Source organism: Onychostruthus taczanowskii, unplaced genomic scaffold, assembly GCF_017590055.1.
Source record: "Onychostruthus taczanowskii isolate IOZ18803 unplaced genomic scaffold, ASM1759005v1 scaffold75, whole genome shotgun sequence".
NCBI lineage: Eukaryota > Metazoa > Chordata > Aves > Passeriformes > Passeridae > Onychostruthus > Onychostruthus taczanowskii.
The window spans coordinates 1,011,511-1,038,095 of record NW_024505339.1 but is presented as its reverse complement, the minus strand read 5'-3'; the positions used below and the strand labels follow the sequence as shown (position 1 = coordinate 1,038,095).

At 42.5% G+C, this 26,585-nt stretch overlaps 2 protein-coding genes across 4 annotated transcripts in view; one reads left to right on the top strand and one right to left on the bottom strand.

Annotated features, from left to right (window-relative positions):
- Nucleotides 1-8,201, bottom strand: part of LOC121345784 (protein phosphatase Slingshot homolog 2-like) — a 99,249-nt gene extending 91,048 nt beyond the window's left edge. Inside the window, exon 1 of one of the 3 annotated variants that reach the window (XM_041423000.1) lies at nt 8,025-8,201. In XM_041423000.1, the coding sequence (XP_041278934.1) occupies nt 8,025-8,087 (63 nt within the window). In that variant the 5' untranslated portion in view covers nt 8,088-8,201. The remainder of the gene's footprint in view (nt 1-8,024) is intronic. The other 2 variants (XM_041422999.1, XM_041423002.1) reach the window with 2 other exon arrangements.
- A 6,883-nt stretch (nt 8,202-15,084) lies between these two features.
- EFCAB5 (EF-hand calcium binding domain 5) overlaps nt 15,085-26,585 on the top strand; it is a 28,964-nt gene continuing 17,463 nt past the window's right edge. Inside the window, exons 1-5 of the mRNA XM_041423052.1 lie at nt 15,085-15,566; nt 19,358-19,514; nt 19,781-19,844; nt 21,631-21,701; nt 25,157-25,312. Of these exons, the coding sequence (XP_041278986.1) occupies nt 15,085-15,566; nt 19,358-19,514; nt 19,781-19,844; nt 21,631-21,701; nt 25,157-25,312 (930 nt within the window). The remainder of the gene's footprint in view (nt 15,567-19,357; nt 19,515-19,780; nt 19,845-21,630; nt 21,702-25,156; nt 25,313-26,585) is intronic.

The following is a 26,585-nucleotide window of genomic DNA, read 5'->3' as shown; positions in this document are numbered from 1 at the left end:
AAGCTTAAAAATTTATTTTGTCTCATGCCATCTTCTCCTCAAATACTAAAAAAAAAATGTTCTCAAACTTTTCCCTTCTCCTCAAGGCAAAGTCAAGTTTGAACTTTCTCAGTCATATGAGAAGAGATAGAAACTGCCCCAAAATAACCATCTCAGCCATGTATGGTCAACATGAACAGATCTAAGTTAAACAGAGATTCCTCCCCAATGGAGCAGTTTCTGGTTTGTGTGTAAAGGAGAAAAATTCCACTTCAAGGACCAGAAGTGTGGGTTGCAGAAGCATGTGGCATAGTTGTTATCTTTGTAGCATGATGCACAAGATGAAACCAGGGATCTGTAAAGTCTATGTGAAAAATATTCCTTTCACCCGCTGAGACTGTGCAAACTCTAATCCAGTCATACTATAAATGTTAACTAGTAATACCTCCCTTGCCTTAAAGTATCCTACAACTATGCCCAGCTTTTGGGAAGGGGGTTGAAAATACGCTCTGCTCATATTGGTTTTCCCTGATCATCTCTTATTTGAGATTCAGGAGCAGAGCAGAAGCTGCACTGAAGGACAATTCCCTCCAGCACCAAGGCAGCCACACAGCAAAGTGCTGAGGGACACAGTGCAGGCACACACTAAAAGCAAGAGATAATATATTAATATTTGATTCCCATCTGCAACTGTACTGACAAGTTTATGCAATATTAAACTTGACCCACACTACAGGGGTAGCTACTGTCTCAAGATTCATTGAGAGGTGGAATTCAGACTTACACACTCTAATAACTGCTGCTGAACCAAAATACTACCAAGGAGGAAGAAGCACCACAAAGAACAAAAAGGTCTAAGTTGTCCTGTTTCACTTCACTTTTTGAAGTCACAAGCTTGCTCTCCCATGTAAGCACAACTCAACTGAAAAAAAAAAAACCAGAGCAAACTCCCAGTAATCAAACTCACTAGATGCTACATAAGAAAACTATTTGGTTAGAGAGTGAATTAAATCGATGTTAACTATTCTGCAATGTGAAAGGGCAAAGGGGAGGGCTGTCATTTCAAGGTTTGCACTTCACTCAGGAAGACAATACAGCATCTAACTGTTTCCTACCACATCTTGAAGCAGTGTATTTAAATGCAGTGGTTACAGCATCTCTGAAGAACATGCCCAGAGCTGTTTGTCTTTAAACTATTTAAAACTGTTGAGGAGGACTGTGGAAAGGAAAACAAAAAAGAAAGACAAGTACAGAAACAAAGAAGAACAAAAAAAAAATCAATCCTTATTCCAGAAACACCTTTATCTCATCACCTAGAACTTCCTCTTGTACCTAGGTTGAGCTCCTGTCTGTAGGTCAGAGAGCTGAGTCACTTCCCTGCCTGCCCCACAGCAACGCATGAGCTAAATTTCCAGTGTGACACCCTGTTTCCTATTGAAGATGCTCCAGAACTCAGAACTACTGCAAGGGAACAGCAGGCTCCAAAGGATACCTGCTACTATACAAGAAGCTCACAGACATCAGCTGACTCTCTGCAGTCCATTCAGGAGCTTCAGAGACCTGTGGGAAACTCCATTTTTACATGGACTGAGTGAAAGGGTTGGTTCTGCACCACTCAGAAGAGTCAGACTAACTAACAACCAGCTCTCCTTTGGAAAGCAAAGCACTTTACACATGCAAGGCACATGCCCTCTCCCTCCCTCTCATCATCCTGTAAAATGAAAAGATGAAAAGCATGACATGTTTTGTTTCAGGGCTTTTTCTGAAGAATCCTAATGTACACAATTCTCAGATGTCAGCTGTTGAAGCTGAACCAAGCCAGTTGAACAAGTCTTAAAAGTTCTTGCTGCAATTTTAAATATGATAGTTCTGTACATCAAAACAGAAGGGACATGGTAGCAGCCAATGAGAATAGGACAGCCACAGTTCCCTGGGACAGGACTCGATTTCCACATTAAAATTCACTTTTCAGATATTTAATTCAGTTACAAGTTGCAGTCCAACTCCTGAGACAACATCTCTGGAATTTACTTCTCCAAGATCTCCTGCGCTTCTCCATTGGCAGAGCAGTGGAAAGCTCAAGCTTCAAAGCCACCTCCTGAGCTCTGGTATGAGCTCAGTACAGGGACAGTATGATCTCTGATAAAACACTCATTTCAAAACAGCTCAGATGAAATGCTCTAATATCTTTGATTACTTCAATACAAGAAGTTTACACTGTGCCCTTAATTTCCTCAGTAATTTCACCCTGAAACACCCCCCACCAATGCAGTAACTTCATTATTTCCATGAAGCCTCAGTTTAGGAGTCTCTTGGGAGGAAGAGGAGGAGCAGTGCACCCAAGAGCAGCGAGGAGCCACAAGCACAAGGCGTTTCAGCGAGTGCCAGGGGCGTTCCATTCACCGGGGCCACACGGAGTTCACGTCACAGGGCATTTGCAGGAGCTCCAGGAGCACTGGCGTGCACAGCGAGGGTGCGTCTCACCATGGGAGCCACAAGCTGTTAAACGCTGTGACTCATCTCACAGCAACGTTCTCTCCTTCCGAGAGGAGAGCAGCCTGCAATGAGCAACGCTGATAAGATGCATATTCAGAGGAATTCTATTTGGGCAAAAAGCTATTGACACGTTCAAACCCCTACATAGAGAAGCCTCCCCAAATGCTGACTAAAACACACGAGCACACACACTGCAAGATTGCAGTATTGTCGTAAGATATTTTGTAGATGGTTGGGTTGACAGTAACTTAATAAATTTATATGGCCCAACTCAGAAATGCAAAAATGGCTTTTAGTCCTCATAATTTTTTACCCCTTTAGGCAGAGTGCTGCAGAGGAACAGCTTCCAGCCAAAAGGTAAGAAACAATGTGTGCCTTGCTTAAATCACTGACTACTTCCAATAGGTATCACCTCTTTCTTCTCCTGCCTCCAAGATCCCCCTTTCATGCAAAAGGTATGAGCTTCATTGTCACTACTTAATAATCAAATTAAAAGGACGCTCAGGCAAATCAATGGCACAGAGTGGAGATATGTTTAATTCAGAGACTGAACTAAACAACTGGAACACCTGGAGCAGGCAGGTGACCAGCCTAAGTGCTCTTGAGTGGCAGGGCCAGTTCATATGAAGGCAGCACTGGTCACAAACCAGCAGCTCCATTTTTACTTCTTGCTAATGGCATCAGCAAGAGTCAGACGTGAAGACTGCAAAGCCTGCCCCTCGCTTCAGCTGGTCCTGGGAGGATGTGGCTTGTTGTGACTGAAGAATGAAACCTTGAGCTGCAGGCTGTGATCAGGGAGCAGCTTCACTGAGCTAAGCTGCCCAAAGGCTATTCCTTTTTCTTTTTTTTTGTTCATTTCCCAAGACAGAAGAGTTGCAGCTTTAGATCTTTCAGGATTTTTTCCAGTAAATGGAAATCCTCAGGCATTACCCCTGCATAAAGGCAGCTCTCTTACACTAAAATATTTCCAGCAGACTGCTTTGTGGATGGCAGTCTCTGCTCAAAATAGTATTTTCCACTTAAATAAACATGTCATTGGCTCCCAGAATGACTGTAGATGCTACTGTACCCTGCCCTTTTCAACTTATTTTTATTTCTTAAACAGCAAGAATCAATACTGGTCAGATAATGACTACAGCATCACAAACTATTTGCATTTTCAAATTACAAGCTCCTTTTCAAAACACAAGAATTTATGTGCCACTGGAACTAAAGAGGTGAAAACTGAAATCAAGCTATCATAGAGATATGCTACAAAAGGAGTTAGCTCTCTTAAAGATGAAGATTTTTTCATGCACTCTGCAAGTTTTAAGAACGTTTCTCTGTGGGTCTCAGTGAGGCTCCAATTCCACTGTCATCATCCTCCTTCTCAGCTGCAAATACTGTTCTCACCTCTAAGGGGACACTGCATTTCATGCAGATCCTAGAGGAAACCTGCTAAGTGTGCATACAAGAGGCAGCAGATATTTCTACAGTTTAACCCTCAAACTGCTTTAGGAACAGGAGAGTCTCATCACACATGAATGCATTTACACACACAAAAAGTATCTGTGCTCCAACAGCCTGGTCTTGTCCAGCTGGAGAGAAATCATCTTTTACCAACACAGCATCACACCCGGCAAGAGGTGGAGGCCTCCTGGTTCCCTCACAGGGCTTTCAGCAGAAATTTAAAAGGAAGCTACAGATCAGATCACTGAAACAGTTTTATCTCCCAAATGGTGACTGCTGGCACCAGAGGTACCTGTGGGGCACTACAAGGTTTGCCTAAAGCAGGAGTCAGCTCATTCTTCTGGGCCACTGCCTCCAAAAACTTCAGTTTTCAGAATGAGCTCTGGCTATACCTGAAAGACATTAGCTAGAGAAAACCAAGAAACAATAGATGATCTTTACTGATCAGAGCATCTTCAAATATTAGGCATTCCTAACTTGACTAAATATTTCATAAGAAGCTTCTGATTGCCCAGCTACATTGTAGTTCCTCCAAAAATCAACTCTCCATAACCTTATCCATGCAGCAGCAATCAAGATCTAAATTTATTTATTTTAAAAAAGGAAAAAGAAAAATGAGTTCTATGTGAGATAGACTGGACTTATCAATGATTAAGTAAACTCACAATTACCACATTGTTTAACAGCAATTACAGGACCAGGGGCAGAGAAATGTTATATTTAGCTTCCTCATAAAGAAGTGGGGAAATATTTCCTGTACATTCTACCAGCATGGAGCTTCCAAGCACAACATGACAGACACTCCCAAACACATTTCCAGGACTCTACTTCCTGCTCAAGCTGTTCTTCTGGGATTAAGGAGGGGAAGTGCAATGGTTTAGGTTTTAATTTGCTTTAGCACATTTTTTTCCCAAACTGTGCATTTTAGAACAATATATACCCAGCATATCCTCTCTTTTTGGGTCAGTCGGTCCCTTCCAATAAAAGCATATTGTCTCCCTCAGGGTAGGGAAGACAAGTGAACTGTGAGGGCAGCCAAGGCCAGATTGCCTGCCCAGCTTCTTCACTTCTCAGGAAAGAGATATAATAAACAAAAGGAAAACAGCACTTCCCAGAAATTACAATTTTTTTGTAACTGTGCATCAAAAATACTTTAAAAGGTCAAGTTTCAATAGATTATTTCCAACACACAGGTAATTATCAGCCAAGAACTGCATTGAACAATACATCAGCATTAGCACCAAGGACCTCATGGCATCTTTGTATTTTACTGTAGCATGGCCCTGTCTGCCCCCACTTTTTGCTAACATGGTACATCAGAAGACAACTGTTCTGCTGTAAGGATTGAAGATTGCAGTCTTATTTCTCAAGAGTGACTGCATAACCAAAGGCCAAAACAAACAGCAAAAGTCTGGACAGACAATTAAAGGAATTTTACAAGTCATCAAGCAACCAGAGGGCTGTAAATGTATAATCAACACTTTGCATGAACTACCCTGAAATGAATGCTCATGAGATGCTCTGTGGCAATGAGAACAAGATAAAAACCTATAAATAAAAGCCATCCAATTTCAGAGTGATTCAGATCAGCTATTCCCCTGAATCTGTAAGAGCCAATTATAACAGTTTATAGGGCACACTTAATGCAAAAAATCCAGTTTGAGGACACTAATTTCACCCTTTCTCCTTGTCTGAGAAGTTTATCTCTGAAGCAAAGACATCAAGCAATTTAAAAAGAGAATCCATTTCTGTCCTCAAAATTCTTAGTGACCTGAAAACAGAATTAGACATAGCCATATGCTTGCACACTGACATGCTTCTCCCTTGCCCACAAGTTGAAGCAGCTAAGTTCCAGCAGTTACCAGATAATCTTTGCTCAGAAACAGCAAGGACAGACCCTTATCCTACTGATAAAATTATTGAGCAAGATGAGCTTTCATTTCAAGAGGTAACCTGGAGACAGTGGAAGCTACCATCAGTTTACTACAGATTGGTTGAAACAATTTGACTTAAAACTGAAAGAGTCAAGTCCTCCTGCTGCAGCTGACACGGATCCAAAGAGAATGGCAAGCATGGCAGGCTTAGGACCAAAGCCTTCCTAAGGACTAAAAATGTGCCTGCCCTGCTCACCAACCCTCACCAGATGAGGAAAGAGAATCATCTGAAATTATAAAGTTTTGATTAAGAAACAAGAAGTTTGTGGCAAAGGAGGAACACACACGAGCTCTAACAGAAGGAGGGAGAAACAACCCACCCCAGATATCTAAGAGGCCAAAAGGGCAGCCCAGTCCTGAAGTGTGGTTAGGAAGCTGCAACAGGAAATGCAGAAGTGTTCAAACAGCAGCAGTTAGGATCATGATGAAAATCAAGTTCACTTTACACTGCAAGAGAAGTCTGAGAAAGCAGAGGTAATTACGAAGCCCAAAACCAGGCCAGGAATATGCCACACACTTATTTCTGGTACAGAATACACCTCCATACTGTGTCATGGGAGAAAGAGAATATAGACACATAAACCCAAGGCTGCATCCTCTGGATTTGTCAGGCTGCACAGGGAGTTGTTTTCACATTTAACAACTAAGTAGTATCCAAATATCAGCACGATTTCAATTTAATTTAATTGGTTGGGAAACAGCCTGGCTGTTGCAGATGGAAAAGCTTTAGAGAATACAACTAATTGTCCATATATATATAAAATATTTAACAAAGGGAGGGTCTATGCATCCAAGTGGGAGAAAGAAGGAAGATCCATCCAAATGGGAGAAAGAAGGAAGATGCCAAGAGAGACCTATCTATTCTCACTAGAAGCATTCAGTGCTCCAAATGTATGGGAAAAGGAATAGTGGAAAGGGTGAAGAAGTCAGAAGGGGAAGAAATCTCTGAAGTAATGCAGCACATTAATATTTATAGCAGGTAAGTATAAGCAAAATTAATCTGTGTTGCTAAGTAAACATACCTTAGGAGAGACATGGGAATGAAAGAGGGGGAAAAAAAGAGGTAAGTGTTCTGACAGCTAAAATGCCATTGGGGCAGGCAGGACCTGTCAAGCAGCTGATCTAGTTTCAGAAGAGGTTACCTAACACAACAAGAAATATTTTCAGAGTAGTTGGCTTTTTCATCTCCCCCCACTGAGGATGGAAGCAACTGGGATTTCAACTATTCTCTTCCTCCAAACATTCGCAAATCAGGCATAACAGCAGTGTGATAATGCATGAGGTTTTTTAAGGATAAATGCTAACTTAGAACCAAGCGTACAGAAGCGAAAGCAAAGCTATTTTCATTCTCATCCTTGACTACATCAGGAACAGCACACGGGGGGCAGGGAGCAGCTTAAGGGGTTAACATGCAGGGGTTTATAATAGAGAAGTACAAAACAAACAAAACAACAGCCTGTCCCAAGTTTAAAGAGCATGGAAAGGCAGAAGCCTTGAGAGCCCCTGCCCAACCCAGGGCAGCGATGGGAGCATCTGTCCTGCCGCACATCTCACTCAGGGATTTGGAATCTGGCCGTTCTGTGTCTCTCCTGGGCTTGACACAGCCCTGTGAAGATTACTACGTGCACCGTTCTAAAAAAAGGGGCAGAAAGCCACCTTAGGTGCCCGCCAAGGCAGAGCCGGGCACTGGGGATACCCAGCGGCTGCTGTCAGATGAGATCAGCGGAGCACGGCCGGAGCCCCAACCATGTCAGGTCGCTTCCACACACGCTTCCCGCCTCTCCCACCGCATACAATGAACACAGAATAAACCGGGCGGATTTATGGAAACAGCCCCGCGCCGCCGCATCCTTCACAGAGGGGCTGGGTATGACCGGGACCCTGCGATACCATGAGGGCCGGGAGGGAGCTGCCCTGCCCCAGCCCCGGCCTGCTGAGGGGCACCGGGACCCCCGCCCGTCCCCTCGGCTGTCTGCAGGCCACAGCCCGGGGGTGTGTGAGCCCCGTTCCCGGGCACCGCGGGCCCGCACCGCCCCCGGCCCGGGGCCCGGGCACCGGCGGCACCGGGGGGTGAGGCGGAGGGGGTGCGGCGCATGCGCAGCACCGCGCGCCGGACCCCAACGGCCGCCGAGCGCCGCGCTGCCCTCAGTGCCCGCCGGGACTCACCGAGGCGCAGGGGCTGGAAGTGGCGCTGGGGGTAGGCGAGCGCTGCACCGTGACCAGAGCCATCGAGGCGCGGCGGGGCCCCCCCGTCCGGCCGTCCGGCGGGGGCCTCACTCCATGGCGGGGACAGGGGAGGGGAGCAGAGCGGAGGTGGCGCGGCGGCGGCCGCAGGGGGCGGCAGCGGCTGCAGCTCCGCGCGCGCCCGCGGCCTCTCGCCGACTGAGGCGCGGCGGGGCCGGGCCGGCCGGGCACAATGAGGCGCCAGCGCGCACGCGCCGGCTGTCAGCGCGCGCGCGGCGCCGCCCCCTGGCGGCCGTGCCGCGTTAACCCCCGCAGCGCCGGCGGCTCTTGAGGGGTCCCGGCACTCCCAGCCCCGGTCCCTGAGGGGGCTGCGGTGGGCTGGGGGCCTCGACATCCTCACCCCGGTCCCTTAGAGGGCTGCGATGGCCTGAGGGCCTCGACATCCTCACCCTAATTCCTGAGGGGGCTGCGATGGACAGGGGGACCCCGGCATCCCCACCCCGTTCCTGAGGGAGCTGAGGTGCCCCGGCATTCTCCCCCCAGTTGCTGAAGGGGTTTTGGCAGCGCCCCGGGCCCCTCAGCCTCATAGTGGCTTTTATGAATTTATGTCAGCAGGGCACCCTCAGTGTGCCTCCTGGCTGGTGATGGTTTGTGGAATCCCATCCCACTGGGAGCTGTGATGGTGGGTATGGCAACCCCTGGTGAAAGTTGGCATTAATGGTCACATAACTGAGCTTTTCCTTGGATCAGGCAGCAATAGTAACTCCATAGTGAAAGCAGCATATAAGACCTCTTCATACATCCATGCACATGCCCAAACACCAAAACCCGAGTTTAGTGATTACATTTTAAGCATTCTAACATTCCCAGATGCAGAACTTTTGGGCGTTTGGGGGTCTGAAACAGAGGGTCAAGTGCTATTAAACTTCATTTGCTTTGCAGTTTCAGCCTGGTGCCACCGAATTCATCAGAAGGAGGTAATTTGGATCAAGAATCTACAAAATTCATGGGAATGAGGTGACTAGGATCAAGAATTGTCTCTTGGGCATCGAATGACAACATTACATATGATAACCAGAAACTGTTCTAAACGTTAAACAGAGCAAACTCTTTTGTCAGGAGTGTGAATCTACCCATAGATTCCATTTAAGCACATGGCTGATGCTGCTTTGATCTGTTCCTCAGGTTGACAGCACTTTTTCCCTGTAAACTGAAGAACTGGAGAAGCCACATGGTCTCTCTTTAGGTTATTCCCCAGTTAAAAGAATGGTCAGGGAGGCTCCTGTGGCTGGGCTTGCCTGCAGTGGAGAAGTCAGGCTTGCTAATGGAGCATTTTGCCTCCTGGTGGACGGGTGAGGGTGGAGGACAAGGGATGGAGGACAGGCTCCCTAAACGGGACTAAACTGAGTTTAGAGTGGGCTGCACAGCAGACCAGGGTCTTGAACATGCAAATCTAGGGCTGCTTTCAGGCCCACAGCTCATGTTCAGGTATGTCTGAGTTGATAGGGAGGACTGATAGAAGACTAAAGTTCCCAGAGTATTGTAGCAGTTCCCTCACCTGAGACTGGTGTTTCATTCTGGATTTTGATCAAGTCATGCAGGGATTACTATCAAGCAATTATTATTTATACCAGGTTCCAAAGTAGACTTTTGTAAAATTTTCATATACCCTGTAGATCTTCCAGGTATTTGAACAGCAAACACTTTTAAAAAACATTTACCACAGGTAAACAATGGAGTTGCTATCTACAGTTCACTAAAAGTCCGACATATCAGTTATTAGCTACAACAACCACAAATTGTGACAGTTCTCCAGTCTCTAGGAAAGTGTAATTTGTATGTGCAATGTTTTGTTGTTTTTTTTTTTGCTTTTTTGTTATTTTTTTTTTATAGCAGCAGATTTTAAATGTGGAGGAGGAAGCTATAAGGCAGATGTATTGGGATTGAAAAGAGTAATTAGAGGGCAGGCTGTGGTCACAGCATCAGGGTTGGTACAAAAAACAGACTGGAAGCTTGTGGCCTTATTCTTTCCTGTGCTGGCAGCACTGTGGTCAGCACCTGCTGCTTCAGCTCAGAGTAGCATTTCAAAGAAGTGGAACTGTACATGAGCTGGTTTTGTACACATTTCCAAAACTGGCTATTTAATACACTGCAAACATGTCCCTGGCTAACACAACTTATTATTACTACATGTTAGGGCTTTTATTGCATAATCTTGGCATCAGCTGCAAAAGACAACAGAGTGCTCCCAAAACGTATCTTACAGAGAAAAACAACAAAAAAAGAAAGATAGAAGAGGCAATTCCAGCAAAACATCTGTGATGACATATTCAGCCCATTATTTTGTCAACAGAACAAGTATTTGGTGGCATAATAAAAGGATACACTTTGCTTAGCAAAAACATTAAGGGATAACAGCCAAGTTAGATAGGGTACAATTAAAGGTTTGCTTAACCCACGGGATTCCACTTCCAGAAAAATAAAAATAGAGCTGGTTTGATCCGTCCTTCTAAGTTCTATTTGTATATTCTTGTTTGGGGGTTGAAAAAAAATTATTATTTTTTTTATTTTATGTTTCATTCTCCAGAAGTTTTGTAAGTTAATCATAATAGCAACAGAATTCTGAATTGCAGAGGGGAAAAACCAAGCCCACCTGGGAGAAGAGATAACAGGAATTAATCATGTGCAAACTGCTTTGAGGAAAAAGTGCACAATCCAGTTTAAAGCCTCATTTTAAATTACTCCTGAGCACTAATTTTCTGCTTCATTTTGTTAACATAATTGATGCTAGACTTCAACACATCTTGGAAATGCACTACAATGAGCATATTTCCTTCTGATACATTTCTCCAAATAAATAGCAAAGAAATGCTAATTTATTACAGAGTATTTTTCACATGAAAGTTGACCTCCTCTATTTCAAGGTTTCTTACAGGCTATCCCATGAAATGGAAACTAATAGAGGGCAGGGCACCTTGCAGCTGTTCCAATGACAAATACCATAGATAAAGTCACAGTTCAGTTTTCCTGCAGGTAGGCAATCCAAAGGTTTTGCCACTTCTGGTATAAAATACAAAGACAGAAGTGGCATTAGATAAACCTCATTTCCTGGCAGAAATTGCCATAAGTTTCTCAGCTGGAAGTCGTGCCTAACCCAAGGGAAATGCTGAACAGGCACCTGATTTACATTCGTGTAAATGAGTGCAGAATGCCTGTTGTAGATGTGTTTGTCTTTTGCCTTCTCCTTTCCCTGTCATATTATTCCTCAAAGAATATAGGAGAGATTATGAAAGGGGATTCATCAAATTCCTTTAGATTCAGGTTTAAAAGCAGTCTGACAAAATGGCACCGTGCTCTCCCCCCTCGTTAATGCTTGTGTGCCTTTCCTTCAAGGCTGCTTCAAAGCAACACAAGAAAGAAAGCCTGAAAATGTTTAAATTGAGTTTGTAATTAATTTCTTTTTATGTCTGAGATCCTCACCTCTGGTTAACACAGTCCTCCCTTCAGCTGGTAATGGACTTGAGACAGTTCTGGACTTTGTAATTCTTGAATCTGAAGGTAACCTGTCCCTGGCACCTGCAGATTCTCTATTTGTGCCCTTAATTTTCTCTGTTGCTATTCATAGTCTTTTCTTGATTTTATTTTATTTTCAGTCATGTGATGCCATGTTCTAAGTTCAGTACAGAAGAGTCTGTTGGGCTGTGCCAAAGCCAAAAGACAACCTACAGCAATTTGGAACGTGGAAAGACATAGCAACCTTTGGGATTATTGCTTAGCAACTGCAAACACACAGAGGAGTAAAACTCACAGCCCAGCTCCACAGCAAGTCTGAGAAATCCCTAATTCACTTCAAGATTTTTAATGGTTGATGGGCATATATTAAATCCCTGTTGATTTGCAAAGCCACTTTGAATGCAGGAGGAATAAGATCTATTTTGATACCTGCTCCAAAGGTAAGAAAAACAGTTCTTCAAAGCTTCAGAAAGCAAAGGAGAAAATGTTTTTAAATTTTAATTGTATTGAAAAGATCATGTATGAAAAGAGTATTGGGCTTTTTGTGATGAGATAAATATGCTCTATGAAACACATGAGGGAAAGGCAAAATTATTTCTGAGCAATAGAATGTAAAAGAGATTGAACTTTGTTTTTGAAAGGACTTTTATAACTCAAACATCTAGAAAATATTTACCTAAACAAACTTTAGTCATTCCTGGCTTTATCCCACCCATCAAAATTCTCTAACAGAATAAAAATGAAACCATAAGAATATTGTTTATGAGCACATTTGGGTTTTCTATAGAAAACACTGAGATAATCTTTTTATGCCTGCAGGGATTCTAGCAAGAATATTTTTCTTAGAGTAAAGGAGCCAGGGAAGTGGCATCCTACTAAATAATGGAAAGCTTATCTTGCCTTCAGCTTGAACAAAGGCTGGCAGGAAACTTTATATCACACTTCAAATTTCCTGGGTGTTTCTAGAGCTTGCCTCTGTGCTCCATGCTCGCTGTTATTTGGGCTCCATTTGGGAATGCCATAGACCCTGATTGTTGTAAAATCATAAATTTGTAGAATCATTAAGTTTGGAAAAGATCTCCAAGATCATTGACTCCAACATTTGACCAAACACCACACTGTCAATGTGACCATGGCACTGAGTGCCACACCCAGTTGTTTCTTGAGCACTTCCAGGAATGGTGGCTCCCTCCTTTCCAGTGCCTGACCACCCTTTCAGTGGAGAAATTCTTCCTTCTGGCCCAAATTCTCAACTCATGAAAATCACTGAAGGTTATGAGCCAATGGAGTCTTATCCATTGTGTCTCTGTAATCCTCCACTAATCCCAAGTTTCATGACCTGATTGTAGCATTCCTTTGTTGTTTATTATTTTTTGTTTGTTCTTCCATACCCTCTTAGTCTTCTTCATCTGTACTGCATTAAAGCACTGGGCACAGTTCTCCATGCTCTGCTTCCATTCCTGGAGTTACGTGGATGCCATGGAATTGAGACAGAACAGTCACACTGCTGGTTTCATGTTTTGTTTTGGTCAGAGACATGGAGATCCTTTATAAACATTTACTAATCCTCAAAACCATCCTAACAAAAGGTTGAGAACAGTGTAGAAAACATATTCATCATCTTTCAGAATCAGCCACCTCGTAAAGCAGAGTGCGGTTGTCACTTTAACATTGCACAGAAACTGCAGAGGGTTTCATAAAGGATGTTTAAGAAATAACATAAGTGTTTGAAACTACAAGAACAGTTTATTTTGGCACAACAAAACCAGCTGATTTGGAATGTGACCAGAATATTTGGTTAACACCCTGCTTTGAACCAAGGAGTCTGGTTTTACAGCTCGTTGAAAGGAACTCACCTAAGCAAGGAACAATTCCACAGGGTGGACAGGTTTTCCTTTCTGCAGTTGTAAATCCAGACTCCTTTCCAGATCATGTCCTTTGGTAGCAAAACCAACTACCAACCTAAAACCCTCACTGTGCCAATCCCACAACACAGTTGTGGGTCAGGTAGGCAGTTTGAACCATCCCATTCCCAGCAGGAATGCACCTTTGGAAAAAAATTACTAGAAGACTCCAACAAGCCCATTGAGAAAACAAACCTAGAAATTTAACACTGTGATGCATCCCATCCGTCCAGGCAGTGTTTGTACTCCAACAGTGTTAGTGAACCAGAAGGTCAACATATTCAGAATCAAATTTGTGTGCTAGGAGGGCTGTGGATCACATTTATGCATTTCCTGGAAGGCTGAACAGCTTCAGAACAGCTACAAATGCTTAAACAGGAAGAGCAATGCATATCAAAAGCAGTGCTATTGCTATGGATACTGAAAGGCCTCAGTGAAAAGCACTTTTAAATAAAAACTTGAAGAGAGTAGAGTGGCAAAGTTCAGAGTGGAGTTTCATCTCTAATTTGCTGTTAGATTATTTCTTAATATCACCCTTCCCTTGCTGTTGTTTAACACTGGGCTGGGGGATTTGCAGCATGCTGCTGATTTTTCATGCTTTGAATCAAGTAGTACCCAGTCTTCTGCTCCATTCTCTGTGTGTTAATCCCATGCCAGATGCAGACAGTTATGCATGGAGATATATAGGGACATTTTTCAAATTGTGCCTTGTAAGCAGCTCAGTTTCTTCCTGATGTTTCACAGAATGAACATTTTAAGCAGTGAAGTTCTTGAAATTGTAAAGGGATTATTATTTTACAGAGTGATCTACAACATAAAATGCTTGTGAGCAACTTAATCACAGAATTCACGGTACAGGTTCCTACTTTCTTTAGAAGCTCTGCTGACCCATGAACCTGTGTCCTTGTTACCTTAACAAAATGTCCAGAGCAAAAAATAATTGCCACAGTTGAAGTTAAGCAGTTTGTGGGACAAGCTTCCTCACTGTTCTTCACAGTCTCAGAAAAGCTGAAGTGGAGGAAGCATGTAGAGGAATCTTGCTCTTGGGTATCTGGAATTTTCCATTACTTGCTTCCTTTGTCTCATATCCACTGGATTTCCTGGAGGCAGGGAATGGACCTAAACAGAAATTATGTGCTGGGGGTAAGAGGATTCCACTGGCTGGAACTAGGGGCCAAGTTCCAAGCACTGTTCAGTGCTTGGTTTCTGAGTCTCTAAGTGACCTGGAATTAATCATTCCCCTTTTGCGTCTCAGTTTCTTCTGCCCTAAGAAAGGAACACATTAATTTAGTTGCTCTGTCTCCAAGGGCTGTTGTGATACATAATTAATCTTTATAAATCATTTACTGATCTTTGAAGTAAAGGGTCTGTATTTATTTAAGAGTATAAAGCAGCAGTAACAGAATAAAAAAGGAACATAGGAAAAAATATTAGTTAATGCCTAACAATAGACTCTATTCCTGTGCCACCTGTTAGGGCACTGCTGCATCTTTTGGCATTGTATAACATCTCCTTTTTTTCTGTGTCACAGTGATTGAGGTATGGCTGCTCAGCCAGAAGAATCAGCCCAATCTGCAGATCTACAAGATCCAGAACTTGGACATAAGGATAGGACTGCAGCAGAGATGGAAAGCAATCAGGGCTGTGATGAACTGCCATGTCCTAGTAATTACACTTCATGGGAAGAGTGTTTCCATGAAAAGGTACAACAAAGGTGTCTGAGTTTGCAGGAGACAAAGATGAGGTTGGTTCAAGCACAAAAGGCAGAAGAAGCACAGGTGAGGAGGAGAGAACCCGGGGACTGTCTGGCCAGAGAGTGGTACAACGAGGAGAAGGAGACACTCGATACTCGCATCTATTTGCTCGACAACCTCCTCCCTACATTAATCTCAGGAACAGAAGATTTGTTAATGGCAGTGGAAAGAAACCATGTGCTCGTATCAGACCAAGAACCAACCGGATTTAAGCCCCTTAATTATCTTGCAGAATACCTGATGAGGCATAACCCTCAGTATAGTGTTCCTACAGAGCTAGGACCATACCTGAGAGAACTGAAGGTGGTCTCAGAGAAGCTCAAATCTTTGAGGCAAGGTACAGCATCACAGAGGTGAGAGCACTGATAGTGTGGCTGGTCACAAGGCCAGAGCTGGTGTCTTGGTCTCTGTTTTATAAAAGGAATGGTGTCCCTGCAGCCTGGCTGGCAGAATCTTGAGCAAAACACACCTTGTGGAGTGCAGTGCCAGGGGTGGTATTTGTCTCATAAAAACTTGAGAAGGACAAATACCAGAACATGGCACACAAAATGAAACACTGGTTATTCCTGTTTGAGGCAATATTCTGCCCTTCACAAGGATATAATTCCTCCTTAGACTCTATCTTAATAACACATGAGCAATGCAAACTGCTTCCAAACTGGTCTAGCTTAGTGACAGCAGCTCTTTGGGACAGGTGTTGGTATGAAAGGTCTGGAGACTCTTCATATAGTTGCTTCTCTAGTCTTCCAAACTTAATAAAAATAAAAAAATAAACTTTTTTTCCTCCTTCAGGATTATTTCTCTTGGCCAAGCCAACAACATTGTCCTGGCACAATGTAGAAACTGCTTCACCCAGGATTTTTATTTAGGCTTTCCTTTTATATTCTATTTTTCTTTTTAATGTAGAAACTGTTTTGTATTTTGTTCTATTGCTTATTTCTGGGCTATACTTAATATATAAGTATAGTATAATACTTAATTAATATTGGAACAGGGTTCCATGGTGCCTTACAAAATGCTAAGGTTAAAATGTGAGAGCATTAGATGAACAATAATGCTTTTTTTCATTGCTCTGTTCAGGAAAATATAGATGTGAACTTTTCAGTTCATAGATGATCTAGAGGTGATTGTGATTAATGTCAAAATTACTCATTCACTACTAGATCACTTTATTCTGTATCTGTGTTTGTAGAATAATGACTTCTGTTTGAATGACTCTCTATTTGCATAAACAGTGCATACAACTTGAAACTTGGTTTCAGTGTCAGGAATTAGGGAAGTAAAATGTTGACATGTCTTATGCATAAACCCTAAATGAAGATAATTGAAGTTCCCAGTATTATAATGCTTAAAAGAATATGTTAAGTCTATCTGAGCTTCTGTCTCCACATTTCCATTAAACATACTGCTGCAGTTTGTAGGAACATGCCTGATGTGAATACAACAAAGCAGCGTGAGAAGTGAATTCCATACAGTCACTGATAAAAGAATTTCAGTTTTACTTTATATTTTTTAAATGTTGGTCCACTGAAACAAATGAGCTGGGGAAATATGTCTTTCAGTGAGTTTTCACTCAAGCACAGGCTGTTCTGGGGGGGTGTTTAGGGATGTCAGCCTTGCCTCACCTTTGCTTTGGGATTTATCATTCCTGTTGCTTTACAGAGGGACACCTGGATATATCTCTTTTATTTTGAAAAAGTAATTGAACTAAAATGCATAAAATTTCCTGGGGTTTTGGATTGGGCTTTTGTTGAATACAAAGTGTTGACTACCCATGACCTCTTATCTTGCCCTTGGCTGTTAAGCCCATCTTTACATTTGGAGACAGGTTCCCCATTTGTAGCTCTCAGAGCTGAGTCAAAGGAAGTGACTATCAAGACTTACAGAAATAAATTTCTCCATAGACAGCATTGCCAGGGGGGTTCTGTAATCATGGCTGTAGCAGGTTTTGCATATCCACTGGTAGTAGTGTCAAGGGATTTGCATTCACAGCAGCTCAGGATTTACATATCTGTGATGACTGTATTGTGGGATTTGCATGGGATTCTTAAATCACAGCAACACAGGATTTTAACAACACCACACAGCAGTGAGACTCCTCGTGTGAGTCACTGGATTTCAAACAGGCTGGAATTGTTACAAGAGCAATGCCAGTCTGTGCTTAACACCTCTCACATAAGCACCAGAAAGGTGAGGAATGAAATTCTGGCCCAAATGAAGGTCCTGGGGAGCCTTGGCATTACCTTCAGGCAAGGCAGGATTCATCACAGCTTCCCATCTAACACTTTTCTATCCTCAGTGAGCTCTCTTGGACCTCCTCCAGTTTCTCCTTAACTGCCACCTGACTGGGAGTCAAGGCAGGAAGGAGAACAGATGGGAGAAATTCCTTATGCACATGGACTGATACCTGAAGCAGAGCCTTTGTCCAGGGATGGGAGTCCTTCAGGCTGAGTCACCCATCCCTGTGTGGGAGGCAGGCAGCTCTCTTCCTGAGGAAACATGTTTGGTTCTGCAGGGAGAAGTCACCTCGCTGCCATCTCATCTTTTCTGGAAATGTCTGCTCCAAAACAAGCTCACTTTGCAATGGGTGGTGCCTGGTACTGTTACCCCTGATTTGCCATTATTGTCTGAGGGACACCAGGCAGAGGATGCAGCTGCCCAAGTTTAGGACCCTAGAAATGAACTCAAAACTGCAGCCCAGTGCAGGTGCAGCACAGAATGTAACTTGTGCTGGACACTGCCCAAATTAATCACCAGGAGCATCTTGGCAGCTCTGAGCACAGCCCAGGCTCTGCTTCCAGTTTGCAGACAGCCCCAGAGGAGGAGCTACCTCTACACATGCTCTGGTTTTCTCTTTCTGCTGCAGCATGCATTGGAGAAAAATCTGTTCCCTTAGGTTGGTACCTGCTGCATTCCTTCTCTTCTCCAGCTCTGGGAAGGAGTCAGAAGTTGGGAAAATATTTTACCCTCCCCCTGCTATCAAAGTGCCCGAGGCTGAGCTGCCTCAGCAGCACTTGTGCAATGCCCACCATCGATTAAGGAACCAAATGATTCATTAAGAAACCTCTGTGATAAATGGCCATGAAGAACAAGGACCTTGTGATAAAACTGACTGTGATCAAAGTGTATTGCTGTGACATGTAAAACAGGTCTTTCTGTTCATTAAAGAAAATATTGATGGGTTGTAATTTGTAGGATGACCCCAGAGGAAGGGAAGAGGGCAGGGACAGGATCAGCCCATTTCACAGCGTGTGAAACACAGGGAGAAGAAGGGAGCAGGAATTGTTAGCTAAAATATAGTTTTTGGAGTTGTTAGGTACAAAAGAGGAGAAATTCACCTTTCCCTGAATAGCTACAGAGGGTGTGAAGGCCTCGAAGATGAGCAGCTGCCTCAGTGCATAGAGATTCCAGCAGCCTCCATGAACAGGAACTGCTCTCTCCATATGAAGTGATCATTTGGCTTTAAGCATTTTGACCTTCCTAAAGGGTTTTTTCCCCATTTCATAAATTAACAAAGTCAAAATCAAAGCAGATGAGTTCAGGATCAATTTTATTCACTTCTTTTGTTGTGTGAAATGGAGGATTGGGAAAAACATGGCTGGGTGTTTAGAGAAGCAAAGAAAACAAAAGCGGGAAGAAAGGAAGCTGACTGGCAGTCCAAACCTGCAAACTCCATGTGTTGAAAATGATGGAGAGGCTGAGGTATTATCCCTGTCCTAAGGCAATGAGGGCTCTATTGTGTGAGGCTGCTTCAGAAATTTTATTGAACATTGTTCTTTGCCAGTGAAGTGCTTGTGTGAAAAGGTACTTGGGTTTGGAGACAATGAAGACTGATGCAATTTTGTTGGTAAATCAACTGTAGCAAAATTATGCACCTGTCTCCCTGCTAGAATTGAAAGGAAATTGAAGGACATCTACACAATAAATGATGAATGTCATTATAAATGTGAAGGTAAAATGTATCGCTGTTGAAATGACACAGAACTAGGAGAGCTGCACAGATGATTTTCCATTAAATGTCTTCCACATAGACAGGAATTTCAGCAGAGTTGCTTCCTTTTGTTTTGTTCTTTAGGGTAGGCTTAATCAATCTTAAGTATGCCTATGATGGTCTCTTTCTAATCCATGTTCCCATGTCCTACAGGCTGGTCCAGATGAAGGCTGAGGCAAAGAAAAAACATGAGGAAAGGGAGGAGATAGAAAGACAGAAGGCTGAGGAGACAGAGAGGAGAAAGGAGGTGCTGGCAGCTCTGTTCAAGGAGTGGACGGTGGATGGCCATGAAAAAATCCCAGCAGCACTGGTAACAAGGGGAGATCCTGCTGTGGTTGTTGCAGACAGGATGAAAAGGACATTTGTGTTAGTGCCATGTACCCTGGCATGGCAGCATGGGGCACAAGCATGGGTGATGGCTCTGCCACCAGAGGATCAGGGGACAGGGTACTGTTCACAAATCTTACCTTTGTGTAAGACCCATGACTGGCCCATATGTCTGATTATTCAGGGAGATTTATTTTAGTAATTGTCTACTGTTGTCTGCATGACACAGGCTATTACCTTGATTTTTAGGTTCAGAGTGCCTTGAGGTTTTTTCCAGATGTCACTGATTCTATTCCTGAAGATATGAGAAAAGGCAAGTTTTCAATGTGTCTTCCTTAGTTTTATTGCTGTGATCTGAATTCTGATGTGAACTGTGAGCAAACAGCCAATGGATTTGATAACAGAGAGAGAATCTCTAAGGGTAGTTACATCAGGATATCAACCACAAATCTTCAGATAGATTGGAAAGAGACTGAACCGCCATGTAATTCATTCATATGATCTTTAAAAGTATGGAAAAATGTTTAAAAAATCTTTCAGGGAGATAGAAAGACCTCATGGAGACCTTTTCCACTTACATCCCTTATTAGCCACACATTGCCATGTGCTTACTGCTATTTTCAAGAATCACTGTACCAACCTCCTCCTTTTTGAATTTGTCTCATGGGAGGTCTTGGAAATACTGGCATACTGGGAGATATGGAACAAAGGTGGGATCAACAAGATTAAAGTCTGACAGTGTTGTTACCTGTTGTGGTTTCAGGGGAATTACTGAGGTTTGCCTAATGCTCCACCCAATAGCTCATCTCATCAAGACATTCCCTTGGCCAATCCCTGGCATCCAGTGACACACAGCCCAGGGCCTCTGTACCAGAGCACTCAGCTCAGAGGGATTTCCATAATTCCTGTCCACTTCATATAGCTCACACTTGACCTCCCCAGATGATGGTAATTGAATAGAACCAGGAACACTGAAGTGGCAATGCCAGCCTGCTGCCAGCCCTTTATATTGAGAGCCTGTAATGATCATGAATGATAACAAATGTGTCTTTGCTGATTTGGGATGGTAAAAAGGACACTCCAGAGTGTTTCCGTTGCTGCTGGAGTCACCTCTGCTTGGAGCTCACCCTTGGTCAGCCCTGTCTGTATTGCAGAATTGTTCCTCTGAGTAATCATCCAGTATTGGTGGGATGTTGTGTGACTGCCAAACACAGCCCCTGTGCTCCTGCTGTGGAGCTGTGGTTCCCCAGTGCAAGCAGACCCTGGGACATGAGATTGTGCAGGAATTTCCTGCCCAGATATTTCCTCTCCAGATGCTGGGGGTGCTCTCTGTACTACTTCTCTAATAGGCTCAATTTCTTAATTTATTTCACTTAATAGCATTCAGTGTACATTAACAGAACATTACACTCTGTTTTATAGTTCAATAAAGATAATGTACAGTTTAGGAACATTAACCAACAAGAGATAAATGCATTTCTATGATGAATTTTCTCATTATTCCTGATATATTTAGAAGAAAGAACGGAAAAATAATGCCAACAGAAATAGCATGTCTGTTCTCAAAGAACTCATTCAGAAAGCTATATAGATATTTGATGTCTCTTCTCAGTTCCATTATAGCAGCCCAGAAGCTGACCAAAACATACTTTTGAATATCATCATCAGTAAAAATATTCCCATATTCTTGAGAAAATTACTATGATTTTCAGATTCTTCTCTTGCAAAGCAGAATCCATATCTCCAGAGTTCTAAGACAGTTTTATCTGTTTGTTAAATCAAAAATCATTTCCTCCCTCACATAATTAGTTGTAAGTACTGTTAAAATCATTCCAATTTGCACCAACTTATGTCAAGAATAAATACGACTCTACAGTTCTGAATAGCTAAATGGAGATTCTCAGGAAGAGAAAGACAAGCAGATTTAGATGGTCTGTGTACAGTCAGATGCTTCAGCTACTGTGGGATAACCTCAAATAAATGTCATCCAACATGAGAAGAAAGTTAATGTAACAGCACATTGTGCAAAAATATGTGTACAATATGCAAAATCACATCTGTTGCTTTCTAAACCAATATCCCTTCATTTTTTTTACCAGCAACCCATGACAGGAAGCTGAAAATCTTAAACACATTGGAAGAAATAGTATACCTAGATGAGTTCACAAAGGTGAGAAATTAAATAAGAGCATTTGGTTCAGAATGTGGCATTTATCACGAAGTGTCAGCATTTCCCTGGGAACAGCCCAGAGGAGTAAGTGAAGGGCTTCCCTTCTCCAGCATTCCAGGTAACTGGCTGTATCTGGACGTTTCACATTCCATCTCCATCCTCTGCTCTCACGCTTCCATTCTGGCCAGCTGGAGGGAACTGTTTTGCTTTCCTCAGAGCTGCAGCCTTGCTGCTCTTTGGGAAGTTACTCCTGGAGCAGTGGCTTTTAGGACACCCCTCCCCATCCCTTTCTAAAATGTCAAAGCCCTGAATCACTTGTGAATTCAGACTTTGACTGGCTGCTCACAGGAGGTTTGGTGTCCCACTGCAACCATTAGCCTGGGGTAATTAGTAACATCCTCACAGTATTGTTATTTTTGACTAAGTTCCATTAACCAGGATGAACCAAGCCATGAAGACCTGGGATGAGAAGCATTTGTCCTGAACTGTCACTGGTCTGAACCATAAACAAACTGCAAGAAGTCTCATAAATATTCATGAAGCATAACCAAGTAGTTTTAAACTCAAAACTTTCATTGAGATACATCAAAAATGTGGTTTCAACTCATCAAAATCATAAATGTAGTTGGAAGTTTCACCCCATTACTCTGCTGTTCCTCAAGCTGAAAACAACCAAATTGTTTCAAACTGTATTTATTGAAAGCTCTCCAGGCCAAAGCTTTGCCAGCCATCTTTACCTGCGACAGAGCTGTATTTTATGGCTGGGTAATTAAACCTGTAAAAGGGGGTGTTTGGAATAGGAATAATGGCAGACCCTCATTGCAGCAGTGCTAGTGCGTGCCGTTGTAATAATTAAAACCAGAGTATAAAGCAGCTGTGCAGAGACTAATTTCAAGCAACCATGTGTAATTTTTTGTGCCTTCTTCCCTCTCAGGAGACTCACGTGTTTGGTATTTTGCACAGGGATGCATTTTTATGGTAACTTGTTGAAGGTTTTTTTAAGCATGAAATGAGATATTTTTGAATTTAACCTCAGAATTATTGCATCTAATTAAGAAGACTATTGTGGATAATGAGAGCCCAGAGAATTGCTTTTGTCACTGCAATGAAGCATCAGTCCATAACCCCTATGGTACATATATATAATCACTGAATGAATTCATGCTCCATTAGCATTAGAAAACTGTTTAAAATATACTTTGTGTACTCTTTATTTTAACTCAATGAAAGATATGACAACAGAGATCAGAAGTATGAAAGACATGGATTGTCAGGCTGTCTGATTTGCCAGGAATGTTCTCTCAGAACATATTCTCTGATTCTTTTTCCAGTCTGGTTTTAATTGAATCAATTGATGAGGCTTTCATCACTTCCCTTGGGAACTGTTCCATCATCAGGACAGGGCTGCTTCTAATCCTCAGCTACAATTTACCTTTGTTCACCCCTTTCCATCATCCACCAAACTCAGAAAGAGATGATCTTCCTCCATGCTGGTCACGGCCCTTTCCCATGTGGAAAGCATTGCTTTTAATGGACCTTAAAATTAAAAGGCTTTTTTTTTTTTTTCTTCCTTGAATTTAGTGTGGGTTTGGGTTACTTAAAGGCTGTTAGAAACTCAGTAGAGAGACCTCACACATCATTGTTTTTCAGGTTTGGGGTTTTTTTTTTTCAAAAATGCAGAACAGTGGCTGTTGTATTCATACATCCTTTGTGACAGCCTCGTGAGGTCTTTTATATGAAAAGCATTTAAATCCCAGGGACCAGCCCTTAATGGTTTATTTCACAAGCTTTGTGCTCTAACACACAGAACGCCCAGCAGTCTGGCACAAAGGGAAATGCTCACATCGTCTTTGCAGGGTCAGAATCAGGCTTTAAAGGTGAGATTATTTCCCAGGATTGTATGAGGCTTTCTCCATTTCTAGTGAGATCAGCAGGGACAAGAACAGATCCATTGTTTTTGATGATAATGTGGTCACAAACTATACCAAGGACTCTGGGTAGCAAGAAGGAGGCGTGGCAGCTTTCTTTAGAGAGGTGTCAAAATGTCTCAGTTAATAACAAATTAATGTATGCTAATTATGTGTACAGTAATTTACACATCAGCTTAAGCCTGTGATGGTGCCTCCTGCCCACATGGTGCTTGTAAACAGTGTCCTGTGAAGCTGTTAGACACAGTATTAGTGCAGGAGCCTTTGGATGTGTCATCAAGGTGACATCCAGAATAACAAACTGCTTGTCCAACCTGCCTGATCCCAACAGCCTCACCTTTAAGGTTCCTCTGTCACAGGGCTCTGGGTTCCAATAACCCCAAGAAGCTGGTGGATACCCATAGCCCCAGATGCCACCTCTCCAACCTACATACTTTTTTTTTATGCTGAAATGAAGAAAAAACCTACATTGCATTAGGAACTCTTCTTTCCTACCAGCCACCCCTCAGGCCATTGCTTTTTTTCTGCTCTTCATCTCTTTTCCACTTGTCCCATATATTTGGAAATAACACAATATATACATGAATGATAATAACATATATTAATATTTCAGCTGGTTATTGCCTGTGTAGCATTTCAACAAGCCCAGGATATTTTAGCACTTATGTCAGGTATCCATACTCTCAAAATGGGATAATGGGAAACATTCTGTGCTTTGGAAATTCCTCCTTTTAACTGTATGAGCTCCCTTTTAGTGTGGCTGGCTCAAGAAACCTACTGTAATAATTCAGCCCAGGCTCTGGGACTGTGGTTTGTTCTGATGGCCGTTATTATTTATGTCATGCACACCACATTTTTAGAACCATATTGCTTTTGCTCATAAAAGCCACATGGCTATAAATCCAAAGTGTTAAGGTGTCTCCAAGGCTGGAATGTAAAATCAATCTCAAGTCAGTAGTATTCCCAGTGTCAGAGGACTCGGGTGACAGCAGGCTCATTTTCAAAAGGATCTTCCATTTTTTTATTGTAGATCCATAAAAAAATCCAACTGCTCCTCTAAACACTGAAATTGTAGGCAATGCTCCTTTTGTGGTGTTTGAGAGCTGAGTGACTGTCACTCCTGCAGAATGTAATGGCTCAAAATGCCTCCTTGGGGATGAAGTCAAGAATACTAAATGCTGCAGAAAACCATGGAGAACTTAAATCCTCCACAAGAAAATCGAGCTTAAGCCACAACTTTTCATAGGAGGGTTCTGATCCAGCATCTCTGCTTGAGCTTGATAAGTGACCTCTGGAGCAGGAAAGGAACTGTTCAGGACACATTTCTGCAGTGTGCCAGGCTTGTTTGGAGAATATTGTTTCTTCTGAAGGGGAGAATGAAGAAGGCACCAAGTCTGTGTTGTGTTGGCAGATTAAATTACAAATTCCTAAATATTTGATTGCACATAATAGATTTTTAGGAGTTCAACTAAAGGTGAAAATGCTTGAAGGAAGATAACCATGTCCACTGCTGCTTTCTCTCTATAGCTTATCTTTTCCTACACTGAACATGTATCAAGTGACAAGTTCCAAGAAATCATGGAATATCTCCTTAAGTGTGCTGAGGACTTCCAAGAAGCAACAAAACATGACACACGGAGGCAAATTTTTATTGACCTCTTCCAAGCTTGTGATTATGGAAAGGTAGGCAAAGCAGCTCTCAGCCTAATTTCAATGTGGGCATGCTCCCAGGTTGGTATTTCTCTGGGTCACTGCTTGCTTTTTCTTTTCCTCAACTCTAGATCCTCTCTTTGTGCTTACTCAGCAGTGTTTTACAGAACAATAGCTGCTGCACTGTTGTTCAATTCATAGTTCTTAGACACAGAAACATCCAATAGCCTATTACCTGATGGCTAATTAGAAACTGAATTACCTAAACTGATGACTTGGGACTGAAGTTTGGTGATTCTTGAGAAGAAATTAACCATGGTCTTTAATTCTAAAAATTACCTGCTTCCACAGCATGTTCAGAATATTTGAGTGCTAATTTATCTATTCAGCCACATTTCAGCAAAGCTAATCTGATGTAGATTGACTTTAACAAATGTGCACATTATTTAAATAATTACATATATTGCATTAATTATGTTGCATTACTTTATAGATCTGAAGGGCTTCTATCAATAAATCTCATAGTTAAAATTTAAAATGCAAAATAATCCACTTTTACAGCCTCTCTGAGAACAGTACTGTGAACTTCAGCCACAGTTTATGGACAGGAAATTAAAATACAGTAAGCCAGTTACAGAGCTGGAAATGAAACTCAAAAGCCATAATTTGGTTTTCAGCAGCTTTAAACTCTATCTATCATCCTCTCAGTACACCTGCACCTCCATTTAAAAGCAAACATAAAAAGTGCTAGACTCATTAGAAAACCAGAAAATAGTAGAAACTGAAGAATCAATGGCATAAGCTATTGCTAAAAACTTGGGCTTCATCCAAAACGTGTGGTACTTGTTATGAGTACCCTCAGTTTGGCAGTTGCTGGTTACTACAGAGCAAGCAGTTGCCCTAACCCTAGTTTTCCCCCTACATAAATTTTCTATTCCACCCACCACTCCTCCAGCTATGCTTGCAGAGCCTACCCAGAGTGAACTGTGCTCTACAATGTCATGCTAATAATGTCATTACCGCCAAGAGAAAGGAATTACAGGGCTCATTTCAACACCAATAGTGTGTTCTAGAGAATAGCAGGCAAGCTGCTGTTTCAGGGATGAGGGAAGAAATGTGTCTGCTTCCCAGCTAGGAGACATTTGACTTTCCACAGAAGGGCTGTGATGGATCCTCCTGGCTACAAGGACATAGAAACCTGAGTCCTGTCTTTGCCACGGATTTCCAAAGGATCCCTTCTTTCCTTTCATGTTTTAAGGTGACTTTCTTCCTATTATTTCTGTGGCACCATCTCCATGCTGCTACT